The sequence below is a fragment of the Macaca fascicularis genome, chromosome 14, assembly GCF_037993035.2.
Source record: "Macaca fascicularis isolate 582-1 chromosome 14, T2T-MFA8v1.1".
Classification (NCBI taxonomy): Eukaryota; Metazoa; Chordata; class Mammalia; order Primates; family Cercopithecidae; genus Macaca; species Macaca fascicularis.
In genome coordinates this window covers 68516176-68535565 of record NC_088388.1, presented here as the reverse complement: position 1 = coordinate 68535565, position 19390 = coordinate 68516176, and the positions used below count along the sequence as shown (strand labels likewise).

The 19390-nt window shown below is 36.7% G+C and overlaps 1 protein-coding gene across 1 annotated transcript; it reads right to left on the bottom strand.

Annotated features, from left to right (window-relative positions):
* Positions 1 to 11365: 11365 nt before the first annotated feature.
* On the bottom strand, positions 11366 to 12623 carry LOC107127371 (olfactory receptor 52H1). Its single transcript, XM_074014536.1, is given in 3 exon segments — positions 11366 to 12254; positions 12257 to 12310; positions 12313 to 12623. Coding segments are annotated over 3 exon segments (960 nt in total). The 5' UTR covers positions 12530 to 12623; the 3' UTR covers positions 11366 to 11565.
* Positions 12624 to 19390: the final 6767 nt, after the last annotated feature.

Below are 19390 nucleotides of genomic sequence, written 5' to 3'. Positions count from 1 at the left end.
TTCTCAAGCTTAATTTCTACACTGGCCCTCAACTACATGCTCTCTTTTGCACTCCAAAGTTGCTCTCTGAAAAAAAGTCTGAGAAACTCATTTTCATCAGTTCAAAGAGGTTTCCTGGGGTTTTGGTACGTTTAACCTTCAGTGTTTGGCTCATTGTGGAATGAATCCAGGGGGTTAGCTGAAGAGACCTTTGCAGAAGTCCCAAACTATGTTTAGGGTGTAACTGGTCTTGGCTGAGGAATTCCTATTGCTGATGGGACAGGGGCTTCTCACTTCTCTGCTGTTGGAGGTGAGATTAAAAATGAGGAATGAGCTTCCTATCTCCATCCAATCCTGCTTCAGTCCCTACTGACTCAGCATTGCCATTCAGCTAATGGAGCACCTGGGAACTAAAGGATTCCAAGATGCTCCTTTGGAAAGGCTGAGAGAGGGTAAATATGGGTGAGAAGAATTTATGGGTCTCTTCTGTGAGCACTTCAGAGGGGATGGACTCTGAGTTCCAGGCGGATTGATGATCTGCTAGTCTCAGCTGTGAACTCTTAATAAGGAATTAGCAGACAGTTGAAGTTACATCTCTATGGATTTTTCTGGACCCCAGATTTACATGCCTGGCATTCTCAGGACCTGGGGAAAAGTGGAGACTGAGCAGGGAGGTCTTTGCAGAACCACTGGATGGGGCAGCAGCAAACTCAAATATACAAGTGCTTTGCTGTAAACAAACGACAAACTCAGTCACTGGAAATTGACAACTGTCATTCTTTAGTATTGTTTCTGCCTCTTAGCTGTATAAAGAGGCAAAGCAGCTTGGTGGAAGGAGTGTAGACTTTTGAATAATGCTTCACTACTGTGTTTTTTACAGGGACAAAACTCAATGTGGAAGAGCACTCTTGAGCACACTCCTTAAGTCTTCTACACTGAGTTTTTTTCCCTGTATAGTGAAGATTAGGCTATCCTCCCCCAAAAGTGATTGTAAAGATTAGTGTAACATTCATAAAGCACATACTGGGGTCCCTTGAGCTGAATAGGATTGACACAACATTATACAAGGTATGTGACTTAGAGTCAGTTGGAAGACACACTGCCTATCTGAGATGCCTGCTGGAGCCACACAGAGAAACTGTCTTTCTCTTATAGACATTATTGTTTTCACAATACCTTCCCTTCCTCAAAAGAATGCACACCCTCCCATTTAGGGCAACATAGTAGAATGTGGTAATGGCAACTCTTTCACAATCACCCATGGTTTATTTTGTTTTTAGTCCTTAGTTTGAATGGACTTTTTTGTATACAATCACAGAACACATTCACAATTTATGAAAAGCAACAACAAACATTATTATAAAGTCGTGGTCATGTGTTTTGATATTCCAGAATAGTACATTAACCCCCTCTCATATTGAGCCTTTTCCACGTGGTAATTATGGTGTGGCCCAATAAACAACAACCAGCCCACTGTTCAAATGTCATGACTTAGTTCTGGTCTTCCTCAGTAAGGAATCTAGCATTCACTCCCTCTTGTTACCAGTAGCCTCTACCCAAAACAGGTTGCCCATTTTCCAACCACATAACTTTACATATTTAGAAACTAGTTAACAATGAGGAAGTCCAACTCACAATACAAATAAAGCTCACAAAGTGTTTTCTATTGCAACTTGATGAATACACAGGCATTGCTAACGTGATAATTATTTATTAATTGTGTGATTAGAACATGACAGTGATGTGAATGAAGAGTTATTTTTTCGACTTTCATGAGGACAAACCTAACTCTCAACCTTACATAAAATTGTGAAAAATGCAATATCAACAAATGAAGTTTGTGGTTTAAGTTTGGTGTAAAAGCATGTTCTGGTGGAATACTAACAGGTACAGGTAAATACTACTTAGCAAAAGTAAAAGTGCTAGTTTGCAAAATTAAAGAACTTACACAGAATGTAAATCAAAAGGTTTTCTAGGAAAAAAAAGTCAGTTAAACTGAATAATGTATTTAGTGCTTTAATAAGAATGGGATTATAACTGACTTAATGTGCTAAATACTAGATTATTCTCTTTATCGTGTGGTAACATGGAAATTGATCAGAAACAAGGAGTTGCCGTCTGATGAGGAACAATACCTATTAAGGTGAACATTTCTGTTGAGATGTTTGCACTGTGGGATGAACTTTGAGTGTTTCTGCAGAATCAGAAACCTGTTTGGTTCTTCCAGATTTTCTTACCTGGCTGTCTTTGTTATTTTTAATATTCTTAATATGTCATGTAACATGTTCTTTCATAGTAGATATGTTTTAGAGGCACATATTGAAGTTAGAAGTTTGGAAGAACAGAATTTGTATAGAACAATTAACATACTTTTATAATAATAATTTTCAATAAAATAATTGATGAACTTATATTGCATATCTGTAAAAAGTTATTACTATACACCTTGCTAATTTAATAGAATGTTTTGAATTTTATTTCCTATCCAAAAAAGTCCACACATAGGAAGTTCATGAATTCAGAATCTAATTTGTCATTAAAGAAAAAAAAAAATGAGTTAGGCCAGGTGCAGCGGTTCATGCCTGTAATCCCAGCACTTTGGGAGGTTGAGGTGGGTGGATCACTTAAGGTCAGGAGTTTGAGACCAGCCTGGCCAACATGGTGAAACCCTGTCTGTACTAAAAATACAAAAGTTAGCCAGGTGTGGTGGTGTGCACCTGGAATCCCAGGTACTCAGGGGAATGAGACAGCCAATCTCTTGAACCTGGGAGGGGGATGTTGCAGTGAGCTGAGATTATGCCACTGCACTGCAGCCTGGGTGACAGAGCAAGACTCTGTCTCAAAATAAATAAATAAATAAATAAATAAATAAATAAGAGAAAAGAAAATAAAAAATGAATTAAATTTAACTATAAATGTATAGAATAAATTGTTGAAACTGGTCACTAATTAAGCATTGAAGATAAATTTTTAAAATATAGCCTGCTTGGCTAATTTTTTTAAAAATATAAAAATAATTGTCTTGAAAATGACAAAATTTCTCTAAAATCATTTCTTTTATTCCTATTAACAGACCTTTGGGAGACAAGTTAACCTACTACAAACATTAGAAAAGCAAAAGCTAATACAAACACACATAAAAGTAGTTTAAATATAAATTATAAATTATTGCCAGGAAGTACCACTGTCATCAGTCCAACCTGAATTAGATAAATTAACAAGCAAGATGCAAGTTCACTTGACATAATTTTAAAGGTTGACATAAATTATATTCTTTCACCTGTGTGTCTAGACTTTTAAGATGGGGCTTTCACTATTTTACTTAAAACTTTTTCATTTAACTATAATTGCATAATGACAAAATTTCATAAGTCTAATATAAAATCTAAGTCCTCTATGTTAATCGCCCATATGCACACTTTCAAAGAACAATGTGTGCAATTTTGGGGAGTATTTTAATTATTTTCTGTGTTTTCTTACACTGGTTATACTTATTGAAAGCTTTTTATGTCTTTTAAATATAACAGTAAAAGCGAGGCTCAAATTTTTTTGCAACTCTGTAGTGACTAATTATGATAAGCATTTTTTCATATGTTTACTGGACACTCATATATCTTCTTTTGGGAAATGCCTGTTCATATCTTTTGCCCATTTTTAATGGAGATTTTTGGGTTTATGCTTGTTCAATTGTTAAGTTTCTTATACATTCTGGATGTTAGACTTTTGTCAGATGCATTGTTTGCAAATATTTTCTCACAGGATCTTTGTTTGCACTATTGACAGTTTATTTTACTGTGAATAATCTATTTAACATAATTAGGCCCTACTTGTCAATTTTGGATTTTGTTGCAATTGTTTTTGAGGACTTAGTCATAAATTCTTTCCCAAGGCCCATGTCCAGATGTTGTTTTCCATGTACTCTGTTAGAATTCTTGTAGTTTGAGGTCTTACATTTAAATTTTTAATTCATTTTGACTTAATTTTTGTATATAGTAAAATGTAGGGTTCCAGTTTCATTATTCTGCATATGGCTGGCCAGTTTATCCCAGCACCACTTATTAAATAGGGAGTCCTTTCCTCGTTGCTTATTTTTGTCAACTTTGTTGAAGATCAGATGACTGTAGACATGTGGCATGGTTTCTGATTTCTCTATTCTTTTCCATTCGTCTATGTGTCTGTTTTTGTACCAGTACTATACTGGTTTTGTTACTGTAGCCTTATGGTATAGTTTGAAGTAAAACAATGTGATGTCTCCAGGTTTGTTTTTTCTCCTTAGGATTGATTTGACTATTCAGACTTTTTTAGTGCCACATGAATTTCAGAAGAGTTTTTTCTAATTCTGTGAAAAATTAAATTAGTAATTTGATAGAAATGTCATCAAATCTGTACATTGCTTTGGTCAGTATGACCATTTTAACAATATTGATTCTTTCAATCCATGAGCATGGAATGTTTTTCAGTTTGTTTGTATCATCTGTGCTTTCTTTCAGCAGTGTTTGTAGTTCTTTTTTTTTTTTTTTTTTTGAGACAGAGTCTCACTCTGTCACCCAGGTTGGAGTGCAGTGGCGTGATCTCTGCTCACAGCAAGCTCAGCCTCCTGGGTTCACGCCATTCTCCTGCCTCAGTCTCCCAAGTAGCTAGGACTACGGGCACCTGCCACCACACCCGGCTAATTTTGTTTTTGTATTTTTAGTAGAGATGGGGTTTCACGATGTTAGCCAGGATGGTCTTGATCTCCTGACCTCATGATCTGCCCACCTCAGCATCACAAAGTGCTGGGATTATAGGTGTGAGTCACCGTGCCCAGATTTGTAGTTCTTCTTCTAGAGATCTTTCAACTCCTTCATTGGTTGTATTTCTAGGGGTGTGTGTGTGTACGTGTGTGGCTAATATAAATGGGATTGTGTTCTTGCTTTGGCTCTCAGCTTGGACATTATCGGTATATAAAAATGCTACTGATTTTTGCACATTAATTTTGTATTCTGAAACTTTAAGATGTTATTTATCAGTTCCAGGATCCTTTTGGTGTAGTCTTTGGGGTTTTCTAGATTAAAAAAAACAAAACAAAACAAAACAAAACAAAAAACAAACATGTCATCATCAAGGAGAGATAGTTTGACTGTTTTATTTTTTCTCTTTGGGTGCCTTTTTTTCTCTTGCCGAATTGTTCTGGCTAAGACTTCCAGTACTAGGTTGAATAGAAGCGGTCAGAGTAGCATTCTTCTTCTTGCTCTAGATCCCCAGGAAAATGCTTCCAGCTTTTTTCTGTTCTGCATGATATCGGCTGTGGGTTTGTCTTAGATAGCTCTGTCACTTTGAGGCATGTTCCTTCAGTGCCTAGTTTCTCGACGGCTTTTGTCATGGAGGAATGTTGGATTTTGTCAAAAGCTATTTCTGCATCTATTGAGATGATTATACAATTTTTGCTTTTAATTCCATTTATGTGGTGAATCACATATGACTGATTTGCATATGCTGAAGCAAACTTGCATCCCAAGAATTAAGTGTACTTGATCATGGTGAATGAAATTCTTAATGTAGTACTGGTTTTCATTTGCTAGTATTTTGTTGAGGATTTTTGCATCTATGTTAATCAGGGATATAGGCCCACATTTTTTGTTGTTGTTGTATCTTTGCCAGGTTTTGGTATCAGGGAAATGTGGCTTCATAGAGTTAGTTAGAAAGGAGTATCTTCTCCTTGAGTTTTTGGAATAGTTCCAGTTGAATAAATATCAGCTCTTCATTGTACGTCTGGTAGAATTTGGCTATAAATCCATCTGGCCTGGGCTTTTCTTGGTTGGTAGGGTTTTTTTTTAATCACTGATTCAATTTTGCAACTTGACATTTGTTGGTTCAGTGTTTCAACTACTTCCCGATTTAATCTTGAGAGATTGTGTTTTTCCAGGAAACTTATCCATTTCCTCCAGATTTTCTAGTTTGTGTGTGTGTGGAGGTGTTCATAAGAGTCTCTGAGGATCTTTTGTATTTCTATGGGATTGGTTATAATGTCACTTTTGTTTCTGGTTATGTTTATTTGACTCTCTCTTTTTTTCTTTTTAAATATAGCTAGCAGTCTATTATCCTTCCAAATAACCAAATTTTGATTTTGTTGATTCTTTGTAAGCCTCACATTATTCTTCTGAACACAGAAGCTACCTCTATTGTCATTGATATATGACATAAAGTGTACATTCAATATTTGGCCTAGATACAAGTTGCAGGTATCTGGATTAACATACGGGCAAATGAGACAGAGGGGTGAGTAGGACTAAAATCCCAGGGGCTACTGAAATAGAATAATAAATATCCAAAGAATGGTTAGATGTGGAAAGTCTAGAAAAGATGTTAGGAACTTGTTCATTGATTCTTACAATTTGTAGAATACCATATTAGATTCTGAGGATGAGAAGATAAAGTAAGGCACAGTTCCCCTATGGATAGAGTCTCTAGTATAAGAAATTGGGAATTTGCACAAAGGGAAGATACATAGGATAAGATCATTTGTGTGTTGTAAAGTCACCTACTGATTTTTAGATAATTACTATCTTTTAGTCCAAACCAGAACTTGTAATTTCATTCATGATCTAAGAATGGGACTGAAAACTTGCAACCTTCCTGACCAGAAGGAGTAATTGGCACCTACGGCAGTAAATGTGAACTTGCGGGAAGCAAAACTGAGCCTAACCTGTTTTCTACTCCTATAAACCACAAAAATGTGGGAGGATTTTAAATGACAAACTGATGAGCTCAGGTTTAAACATAATGGGTCTGAGGTGAGAGTGACAGCAGTAATTGGTAAAGATACTAACATATTATTGTGAAGTATGTTCTTATACCTAGCTGGTTGAGGGATTTTTTTTTTTTATTGTGAATGGATGCTAAATTTTATCAAATGCTTTATCTGCATCTGTTGAGATGATCATGTCATTTGTGTCCTTAATTCTGTTTATGTGGTGAATCACCTTTATCATTTTGTGTATGTTGAAACATCATTGCATCCCAGGAATAGAACCTACTTGGTCATGATGTTTTATCTTTTTGATGTGCTGTTGGATTCATTTTGCTATTATTTGGGTGAGGATTTTTGTGTCTATGTTCATCAGAGATATTTACCTCAAAATAATAAAGGCTATAATATGAGAAACCCATAGCCAACATCATACTGGACAGAGAAAATTTGAAAGCATTCCCTCTAAGACCTGGAACAAGACAATGATGCCAATTTTTACTACTCCTATTCAATATAGTACTGGAAGTCATAGTCAGAAAAATCAGTCAGGAGAAAGAATTTATTTCTTTCAGAAAGGAAGAAGTCAAATTATCTCGGTATGCTAACAACACGATTTTATATATAGGAAACCCCAAAATCCTGTCAAAACTCTAGATTTAACAAATGAATTCAGTAAAGTTTCAAGATACAAACCAACATACAATAATCAGTAGCATTTCTATATACCAATAACAATAAAGCAGAGAACCAAATCAAGAAGACAATCTCACAATAACTACCAAAAATTGTGCCTAGGAATACATTTAACCAAGGAGGTTAAATATCTCTACAAGAAGAACTACAAAGTACTGATGAAAGAAATTGTAGATGACACAAACAAATGAAAAAATAACTCATGGTCATGGATCAGAAGAATTAATGTTATTAGAATTGATGGATACACTAAAAGCCCATACTTCACCACTATGCAATATGTTGTAATAAAACTGCACTTGTACCCTTTAAATTTATACAAATAAAAAAGACACTAACATAACAGCTAATATTAGAATAGCATTTTACAATCTGCAAAGCACATTTATCCACATTTCTTAAGCCCAGTCCTGATCCTATGAGCTGAGGAAGATAACACATAAAAACTAAAGTATAGCATAACCAGCAAAAAGTTTATATAGCCATAGAAATAAATAAACATTCCTGGGGAGGAGGGTAGAAAAATAATAGCAGATGATTGAGCCAGAGATACAGGGTGGAAGGAGGAATGATGACTGTACAGACATCAGATTCTTTTTCATTGGGGTTTCTTGGGATATTTGTCTTTCATGAGAGCCATTCATGTGTATTAGTGAAAATCATGGGTTTCAACACCTACCAGGATGAAAGGAGTGTGTACTTCTAAATTACCTCAACTCTGGCTGGGCGCGGTGGCTCACTCCTGTAATCCCAGCACTTTGGGAGGCCAAGGCGGGCGGATCACAAGGTCAGGAGATCAAGACAATCCTGGCTAACACGGTGAAACCCTATCTCTACTAAAGATACAAAAAATTAGCCTGGCGCAGTGGTGGGCACCTGTAGTCCCAGCTACTCGGGAGGCTGAGGCAGGAGAATGGCATGAACCCTGGAGGCGGAGCTTGTAGCGGGCCGAGATCACGCCACTGATCTCCAGCCTGGGCAACAGAGCAAGACTCCATCTCAAAAAAAAAAATTATCTCAACTCTGTATCGATTTATTTATTATTCCTTTCATAAACTTAAAAAATATTATCTCTTGGTCAATCCATGTTCTCAGCAACATGGAAATAACCAGAAGAGAATAACAGAATACTAGAAAATCTTCTGGTATCTGTGGCCAGTTTTGCAAGTTGACACGGAAAGCAGAACTCTCATACAGTCAAATGTGTCTTAATTTTAAGTAACTAGATTTCACATTGAAGTAGACAGTATAACAGTGGTTACCAGACTGAGGAGTGGACAGGAAAAGCAAAGATATTAGTCAGTGTGTAAAGTTTCAGTTAGACTAGAGGAATATGTTCTAGTGTTCTATTGCACATCATGGTGATTATAGTTAATAATAATGCATTGAATACTTCAAAATTTCTAAAAGAATAGATGTTAAATGTTCTTACCATAAAGAAATCATAAGTATATCAGGTGATTAATAAGTTAATTAGCCTGATTTAGTCATACAATTTATTTTTGTCAATTAAAAATTTAAAAATAACTGAAATGTAAATTTATTAAAACTTTAAAACACAACTAGAGTTTATAGCAACCGTAAAAGTAGGCTCTGATCTTCCCAGATTTTTTTTCCTTCATTTGGAGTCTATTTTCATAAGCATGAGGCTGTGTTTAATGAGAATATCACTGAACTGGGGGTTAGCAGATTGTATTCTAGCTCCACATTAATAACTTCCTTGCTGTGTGTCTTGGAAAAGTTATCTGTACTTTTTTATCTTCAGTTTCCTCTTCTGAGAATGAGATTTGGATAGCTTCAGTTGCATAGGACCTGGCCCTAGCCCTGCCTATTCCTCATGTCCTATCCCTTCCCTGGATCACTCTGCTGCAGCCACTAGGGCCTTATTTCTATCCTCAATTCATGTCAAGCTCTTTTCAGCCCTAGAGTATTTTCATTTGCTGTCCTCTCAGCCATTGTCCTTCAGGCCAGGTTTAATTCATCACCTTATTCAACTTTATTTTTTTCATTTGTTATATTAATATTTTTAAGCAATGAACTAATTTCTTTGTTTTATTGCTTATCACTCTCCCAAGAATACAAAATCCATGGAAGAAGGCAGAGATTCCTCATAATCCCAAATGCTTAGAACAATATCTAAAATATAGAATGTCCTTAATAAATAGTTTCCAAATGAATGGATGATTTTCTTTTTTATAATTTAACTTTTGTTTTTAAGTTCTGGGGTGCACTTGCAGGTTTGTTACTTTGGTAAACTTGTGTCATGGGGGTTTGTTGCACAGATTATTTCATCACCTAGATATTAAGCCTAGTATCCATTAGTTATTTTTCCTAATCCTCTCCTTTCTCTTATCCTCTACCCTCTGATAGGCCCCAGTGTGTGTTGTTCCCTCTGTGTGTCCATGTGTTCTCATCATTTAGTTCCCACTTTTAAGAACACACAGTATTTGGTTTTCTGTTCCCGTGTTAGTTTGCTAAGGATAATGCCCTCCAGCGCCACCCATGTTCCTGCAAAAGACATGATCTCATCTTTTTTTATGGCTGCATAGTATTCCATGGTGTATATGCACCACATTTTTTTATCCAGTGTAACATTGATGGGCATTTGTGTTGATTCCATGTCTTTGCTATTGTAAATATTGATGCAATGACCATATGCATGCATATGTCTTTATAATAGAACCATTTATATTCCTTTGTATATACCCAGTAATGGAATTGCTGAGTCAAACAGTATTTCTGTCTTTAGGTCTTTGAGGAATTGCCACACTGTCTTCTACAATGGTTGAACTAGTTTACACTCCCACTCTCAGTGTATAAGTGTTCCTTTTTCTCCATAACCTCACCAGCATCTGGGGTTGTTTTTTTTTTTTTTTTTTTTTTTTCATGTTTTAGTAATAGCCAAAGAATGGATGATTTTCAAAACAGGATTTATTGGAGAAACTTTATTGTTCAAGTAGAATCTTACCTAAGTGCTTGATACACAAGCAAAAGTAGATAATATCAGGTCTGCTGTGATTGTGGAAAAATAAGACAAGAAACTTCCTTCATATAAGCCTTGAGATGCACCTTAAAGCAACCTCTCAGAATCCAGCTCTTTAGGATTGCCTTGGAAACCACTGGGATAGATCAACTCTACATTTCATAACAGTTTATTATTATGCTTCTAAGTTCCTTCTTTGATCTCAACATATAGTATTTTCTCAGGACCAATGCTTACAAAATTTGGATGCATTTTTCCATGGATGTGTTACTATATTGTAGTGTTCCCATCCTCATTCCCTCTCCTTGCTGTAAAATTGTGGCTTGCAATCAAGGAACTGCAGTATATAGAACAGAGTTCCAGAGGTCCTCTAACTAGTGTGGTTACATTTGTACTTTAGTTTCTAAATGAGCTGGCTTGAAGTCTAATCTGTGTACTGTGGGAAGTCCAGTTCTTTACTCAAATCTCTAACTGTTTTCAGGGGTTATGTTCTACCAGTACTACCTCTGCAGCTCACTTTCTCAATGTGTCTTGGGGCCTAGAAGCTACTCTCCTCTCCCAGCACTAAAGCCAGCAACCCTGCCATTCATTGATCAATATGCTAATTCACTCATTCCGTTTATAGCACTGCTGATATAACATTATTTTAGCAGGCTTGTACTGAAGGCTCTTCAATTTTTCATATTGTGTGTGTATAGGGAGGAAACATTTAAAGGGAATTACAGTGGAACATAAAAGGAAGATAATTTGAATCAAATGTTATCATTAACATCCTAAATATCCATCTGATAATCCTCTCAGTGAGAAATTTCTCACTGATCTTTTCACTTTTATTCTCTCTTCCTCAGTGTTTCTGTTTTACTTAACACACTCACTTATAATAGCTACGAATCGCAATTTCCAAATTTTTATTTCTTTTTCAATTTAGAGTAATTTCGCTCTGTTTTCATCTCCTTCTTCCTGATCATATTCTGTACAGCACCCTATTTCACAAGCAAAGAGGTCATCAAGGATTTTTTTTATACATAGGACCATCATTTTCATACAGATCATGCCACATTGTTGGCACATGAAAGTAACTTCAGGTAGTTCTTGCTTTAAATAGCATTTGTCATTTCACTCTTTCTACATTTCTGTACACTGTAAGCTTATCCTAGTTATTCCATTGCCCAGTAAAACATCATCCTGTACCCTTAGTAGAAAACAAAACTATAACCTTATCTCTGATCTGCTTGGTCTTCACTCCGTAAACCATGGGGTTAAGTGCAGGTGGGATAACAATGTAGAGATTGGCAAACATGATGTGGAAGGTGCGAGAGACATTGTGTCCAAAACGATGGGCAAGGATGGAGAAAAAGGCAGGCATATAAAACATGAGGATGACACAGACATGAGAACCACAAGTGCTGACGGCTTTCTGGCGGGCATCTTGGGAGGGAAGGCGAAAGACAGCACAGAGGATAAGGGCATAGGAAACAGCAATGAGAATCACATCTGAGATGACCATCATGATGGGAACACAAAAGCCATACCAGATGTTGATGGAGATATCAGCACAGGCGAGCCAGACAATGCCTATATGCTCACAGTATACGTGGGGTATGATACGTGTCCTGCAGAAAGGCAGGCGCGTCAGCAAGAATACGTCTGGCAGGATGATGCAGAACCTTCGAAAGGAGATGCCCATAGCAATCTTGATGATGGTCTTGGGAGTCAAGATGGTGGTATATCTCAAAGGAGAACAGATAGCTACATAGTGATCAAATGCCATGGCCATCAGAATGGCTGAATCCAGGACAAAGCTGTAGTGAAGGAAGAACATTTGTGTAAGGCATCCTGGGAATGTGATTTCTCGAGCCCCCAGCCAAAGATACTGAGTGTTTTAGGCACACCAGCGGTGGACAAGGTGAGGTCAGTCATGGCAGCAAGGAGAGAAAGAAGAACATGGGTTCATGAAGACTATGCTCCACCACAATGAGGTAGAGAAGGATGCAGTTTCCCACAACAGCTACAATGTAGATGACACAGAAGGGAATTCCAATCCACATGTGGAATTGCTCCAGGCCTGGGATCCCTACCAGAATGAAGGGCCCTGGATTGTAACTGCTTAGGTTGAAAATGATCATGGCAGATGCAGATGGCATAAATCTCAGCTCCTAAAGACAGAGCGTGATTAAGGATAGTTAGAGAAACTTGAGTAACTCTCAGACTTTCAACTAATTATCATTATGGCCTCCTGAAGATAAAGTGACCATATAATTTGTCATCCAAAATAGAACCTTTTGAAATCAACAAAGGTTAAAATTAGCAATAATGGTAGCAACATGCATAAACCAAGATTATTCCAGATACAAATAGATACATTATTGGTCTACCTGAAGAGAATCTTTTCTTTCTTCTGGCCTCCCCCAGTAGTGTACACAGCTACTCCAGGAAGCCTTCCAGACTGGTTACACTCTTCATTGTACACTGTTCTCCCATACAAGTTAACAAAGTACAGAATACACTTTTTCATGGTGGATTATAGCTTATATGACCTTATGGACATCATTATTTAGGATCTGCTTGCTCTGTCATTGCCCCCAAGACAACTGTTTGCTTCTCTTAAAGCTACCTGATGACTGTGGCTCTTAGATTTGTAAGATCAACACCCCTTTATTGCCATCTAAAAACCTAATTCAGTTCAGCAAACACCAGATGAGTTCCTACACTATGCTGGATAACATGTGTAAGCCAAATTTAAATTAGAAAAGTCCCTTATAGCTGAGGCTCACTAACCTTTCTCCTAAAAAAAAAAAAAAAAAAAAAAAAAAAAAAAAAAAAAAAAAAAAAAATTCAGTAGTTTTCCAACACTTTGTATACTACACAAGTGTATTCTAATAGTGTAGACTTAGTGACACTATCAGTCAAGGTTTCTGTCCAAAAGAAGGACTGCGTTTTTGTGAACATACATCTATTAGAGAGACACATTGACCCAAGCAAGACACATACTCTCTCAAACACAGACCTTTAATATTTACATTCTCAGGCATATCCGGACCTACACTTATATGTTGTCATATATTTTGCCGCCATATATTTACCCATACATAATCTTACACAATTATAAGCCCCTACTCCTCCCGTCTTCCCCCCACACATGTGCTGAGAATATAAACAAAACATTTCATAATTAGATTTTGTCATTGTCACAGGCTTTGTAAATTCCTAAGACCTCTCCACTGGTCCTATACCTTCTTCCTTCCCTAGTAATGCCTCCACCCACCCCTCATCAAACATCCCATTTCATTTACATAGAAAGATATTTTTTATGTGTATAGATACTCCTTATGCTTATAGATACTCCTTTTGTGAGTAGAAAGACACTACATGTGTAAGTGCTACAGGTAATGAACCATATAGCAAGGCCAGGGGCTTCCAGAATCAGGACTAAAATGAGACTTGTGGTAGCCATATACGTCATATTCCTCATCTGAGAAGGCCAAGAATCATGTTTAAACTTATTCCTACCCCTGTATTTTATGTCCTTCTTGGGCCCAGCTCATAATGCTTTCCATTCCTCAGATCAGAACTTATTTTCTTCATTCTTCTTTAGGTAAAAAGGGACACATGATGCTTTCTCTTTATTTCTTAGCCTTCCTTATCTATAGGTAAAAACACCTTTCTTACAACAACTCAAACTCTCCTCTACAGTGTCTTCACATTCTAGATTCTGAGAACATAGTCCAGACTTCAGAGGGTGGGTCACAGCTCAGCCCCCCATCTACTGAGGATTCAAAGTTTTCCTGCTTAGTCCACCTTCATCTTGATTCTCTTATCCACTGGGGCCATAGAATTCACCTGTTGCTAACACTAGAAACCTGACTAGGTTGTTCAGCCTTCATGTTGAAAAATCCTCTTTTATGCCGTTCACATACTGAAACATCATGTGAAAACTCCTCTTCTATGCTACTCACATACTCAAACAACATGTGGCATCAACATACTGAAACTATATGTTAATACTTTGAATCACAGCTCTCCCATCTTGTCTGAGGTCATCCTTTACTCATACATATGTGAGGAAAGGTTTTCTTGAGTTTTTGTATTTCCATGAACTCAAATACAACAGATGTTCATGAAGTCATCCAAAAGCATTCACAAACACACATGGGTGCACAGACAGTTAACTCTCAGGGATCTCATTTAACGATCAGACAAATCCACAACATGGAAGAATCTACAACAGTCTGTTTTCCTTTTTCAAGTCAATGCCATTAAAGGGGAAAGGGGAATATCAGATAAGGAAAATCCATTTCCAGATTAAAGTACATTTAAGAGAAAAACAAATAAATGCAGTACGGTTATTTATTTATTTATTTATTTACTTCAGACAGAGTCTCACTCTGTCACCCAGGCTGGAGTGCTGTGGCATGATCTCAGCTCACTGCAACCTCTACCTCCCCGATTCAAGCAATTCTCCTGCCTCAGCTTCCCGAGTTGCTGGGATTACAGGTGCTCGCCACCACTTCCAGCTAATTTTTGCATTTTTAGTAGAGACGGGCTTTCAACATGTTGGCCAGGCTGATCTCGAACTCCTGACCTCAGATGATCCACTCACCTCAGCCTCCCAAAGTGCTGGGATTATAGGTGTGAGCCACCACGCTTGGCCTGCAGTATAGTTCTTGATCGAATTCTGTTTAAACAAACCAGGTATTGAATTCAATTAATGAATAATTAGGGAAACTTAAATATGGACTAGGTATAGAGTGATATAAAGGAATTAGTGTTAATTTTATCAGTAATAATTATTGTATTATGGTAGACACACACACATACACTCAGGCATCCACAGTATGTTAGCAAAATATTGGCACAGAGCATGTGCTCTGGAGCCTCAGAAAGCTAGCTTTCACAACTTAATCATGGTTCCACAATTTACTAGCTATGTGAATCTGGGCAAGCTATTTAAACTACATGATATTTGGGTTCCTATGTTTTTAAAAGAAATTAATATTTCTAATTTTTACAATTATTATTAGGACAAAATGATACACACTAAAAAAAAATTTTTTTTTTTGAGACAGAGTCTTGCACTGTTGCCCAGGCTGGGGTGCAGTGGCACAATCTTTGCTCACTGCAACCTCCATCTCCACGGTTCAAGTGATTCTCCTGTCTCAGCCTCCCGAGTAGCTGGGATTACAGGCGCCCACCACTATGCCGGCTAATTTTTTTGTATTTTTAGTAGAGACAGGGTTTCACTATGTTGGCCAGGCTGGTCTCAAACTCCTGACCTCGTGAACTGCCCACCTCGTCCTCCCAAAGTGCTGGGAATACAGGCGTGAGCCACCACACCCGGCCGAAAAATATTCAATATAGTACCTGAAACATAGTAAGCATATAACAAGTTTTACTTCTTTATATTAGGTTATATTTATATCATTAGTATTATCATTAACAGTCAGACCACACAGTGGAGAAGAGAACAGAAATAGCAAGATGGATAAAAATTAACAAGAGCACCCCTGGGCATACACACATACCAGCACACTTAATTCTACATTTTAGGTTAGAGTTACGGAGTCTTGTCATATGTCTTGAAACAGAAATTTCCTAACACTACTAACTGTGGTCATATTTAATCCAACTGTATAATTATCCATCTGTTCTGATCTATTGATGCTTATTCAGTGGAGCATATACACAAGTATTGGAGATCAGGACCTCAGTTTATAAACGGGAGTTGCTCAGGGACGAAAATTATAGTGCCCAGCCCATGGCCCCTAAGAAATAGAGCCCTGGCTTTTCACTCACTTTCTCTAAGTCTTGTCCCAATCAAAACCCTTCAAATAGCCAATACTCACCAAATCTTGGGGATCAGGCCAAAGAGAAAGAAGAAAGAATGTGTTGACAAAACCTGCAAGAGAGCAGACACACCAACCAAAAAAAATAAATAAAAATAAAAATAAGTAAGTGGAAGGAAAAGGAAGGACGTTAGAGAGGTTGATTCCCTGTCCATTTATTTTCTCTGATCACTCACTGCTCTCTGTGGGGAAAAGGCAGGTAGTCAGGGGATTAGGGACTCTGACATGCCTTCTTCTCATCCTCAAGGGAAGAAAATGAAAAAGATTCTATTAACTTTGTTAATGTCTTTGAGTAAACACTGCTTTAGGGTACTTTATTTATTTGTTTGTTTGTTTATTTGTGAGCTGATGTGTATGTGAGTGGAAAGCCGTGTGGATGTGCCTGTCATATCACCCAGGTTTCAAGTTCATGCCCTCACTTACCAGATAAAGGACTTTGGACGAGTTACTTAATTTCCATTAAAAGATGGTCATATTAGCACCTATCTCTCAAGATTTTATGAGGATTGACAAATTAAGTAGGGTACTGCTTGTGAAAATGCTTAACATATTGGCAAACTCATAGTGTAGAATAATAACCTAGGGCACCTGTTAAAATAAAAATTATATGGCCCACATGAAATAATCCTAACATTATCTTTTAAAAATTCCAGTGACTTTAGGGGTACAAGTGTTTTTTGATTACATGGCTGAATTGTATAATGGTGAAGTCTGGATTTCTAGCGTACCTGTCAACCGTATTGTGTAGTGTGTACTCAGCAGGTAATTCTTCATCCCTCACCCCTCTCCCAACCTCTCCTCTCCTGAGTCTCCAGTGTCCATTATACTACAATGTATGCCCTTGCATACCCATAACTTAGCTCCCACTTATAATTTTTAAAAAATTAAACTTCATTAAAAATTATAAAAACAATTTGAGCAAATAAAATATATTCTTATGGAAAAACTGTTAGGTCTACCTGCTGGTACTGTCAGGAATTTCTGGAAGTCCAGATATCAATTTTTACCTGAGAGGCTTTTATCCCACAATTCTGAAAGCCAAGTCAGTTTCTGTCAATGTTTGTCAAAGGTTTGCTAAATATTGTTGGATGTGTTAATTAATAAAGATCGCCAGGAGTCCACTCAGTACTCTGAATGTTCTATTATATCTGGAATAAACCAGAACTAAAGAGATTAGCATTGTATTGGCTCCCGACAGAATTTTTACCTTCTGCTGAATAAAAATTGAGGTTACTTCACTTCTCTATACTAGGATAAGGGACTGAAAAGTCACATGAACTTGTGTATTCTGTAAGAATGTCATTAATTGCATCACTTACTGCCTTTTCTAAGAGCTTTCTGAAGATATTTCTCTGTTCTTCATATCAAGAGTAGTTTGGCTTCTCTAACAATTAACTGTCTGAACTTATAGCTATCATGAATGATTTAGCTAATCATGTTTAACTCTCACACAGACTGCTAGAAAGCTTACAGCTGAATTTCTGACCCACATATAATAAGAGAACAAAAATTCATAGCAGGTGGAAAGTGTATTTTCAGCCTATTTTTTGTCTTAATTTTTTAAAATCTGTCTATTTTTCTTTTTGCCCTTTCTATTTATACTTTGTAATATGCCACATAACAATGTTTCTGAACAATGGTCCCATAAGATTACAATACCTATTATAGAGTACCTTGTCTATGTTTAGACATGTTTAGATGCACAAATACCATTGTATTACACTTCCCTGCAATATTCGGTATAGTAACATGATGTACAGTTTAGTAGCCTAGGAGCTATAAAATATATTATAGAGCCAAGGCTATATCACACAGATTTATGTAAGAATGCTCTATGAGATTTGCACAATAATAAAATCACCTAACAATACATTTATGAGACTGTAGCCTCATTGTTAAGTGGCACCTGACTATATTTTTATTTATGGTATGCAAAATACATCAAATAATTTTGGAAACAATGTATGTAGCTATTGTCACACGTTAAGAGATAGAATATAAATTCAAATACAATTCTCTGGGTCCAAAGGACATCCTTTTCTATTAAAACTATATGTTGAGAGCCATTGTAGAAATAAAAATTTAATGATACGTGAAAAGGGTAGTAGCACAGGGATGGCAAAGTGGTCTTAAGGTAAAAACACCATGAATGACATTTTGAGTCAAGTGAAAGCAGTGAGGGTTTGAACTACTGGGGTAGAGCCTGCACTCAGCTGGGGAACCCAAGAGGTTATTTAGAAAAAAAACACAGGTTTTGAGGACATATCAGATTTGAAGGGGAAAGAAGACATTGACTATCATTACTACCTGGCAAACACCTAAAAATAATTATTATTGACCAAGTGACTGAATGACTCACTATGACCAAGTTATGCATATTGGATTTGAAGAGATAATGAATCATACAGAGGTACATTTTTGGCTTGTGACTACATCTCTATGAAGATACAAACATGAAAAAAAAATTGAGACCACTAGTGCTTCCAGTTGGTCAAGTCTCAAACCCACTTCTTAGTCTGTATATGCTTTACCATTTTACTAGCCATAGGAATTTGCCTCCCTCCTTTTATTCCTTGTGGAAAACTCCACCCACCTACATCTCATTTGGCTTTCTCAAGGTTGAGTTAAACATTGAGTTTTATCATTGCCTTATCCCTTTGCTTAATATAAACACCTGCACTCTTAAGTTAATAATTTTATGATTATTAGCCATTTATTTATTTGATAAGCATCGTATGTCCCTAGTGTATGCTACATATTATACTTGATATTGTCTAGAAATTAATAGGTGTGAACAAAGTAAAAACTCAGAACCCTGCAGAATCATCAAAGAGGTAATTTACTGCCTTGCTATGGTGTATAAATAAACTACTATGATATATACATCTGAAAAACCATTGAGATTTGCCAATCATTACATTGTCTTCATTAAAAGTTTTATAATCACTTTAGAGCAATCATAAGGAATTACAAAAGTTCTTGTTTCTAGAAGTCAAAAATATTTATTATTTCCTAGACTCAGAACTTACTTTGCTATAACTGGAATGATTGAGTAGACTTCTGCCTCAAATCACAAAGAAAGCAAAACTCAAGTTCTCGTTAATAAATTTTAGTCTGTCCTTTTTCTTGGGCATCTGAACACAGGTTCAGTCTTTGACCCAA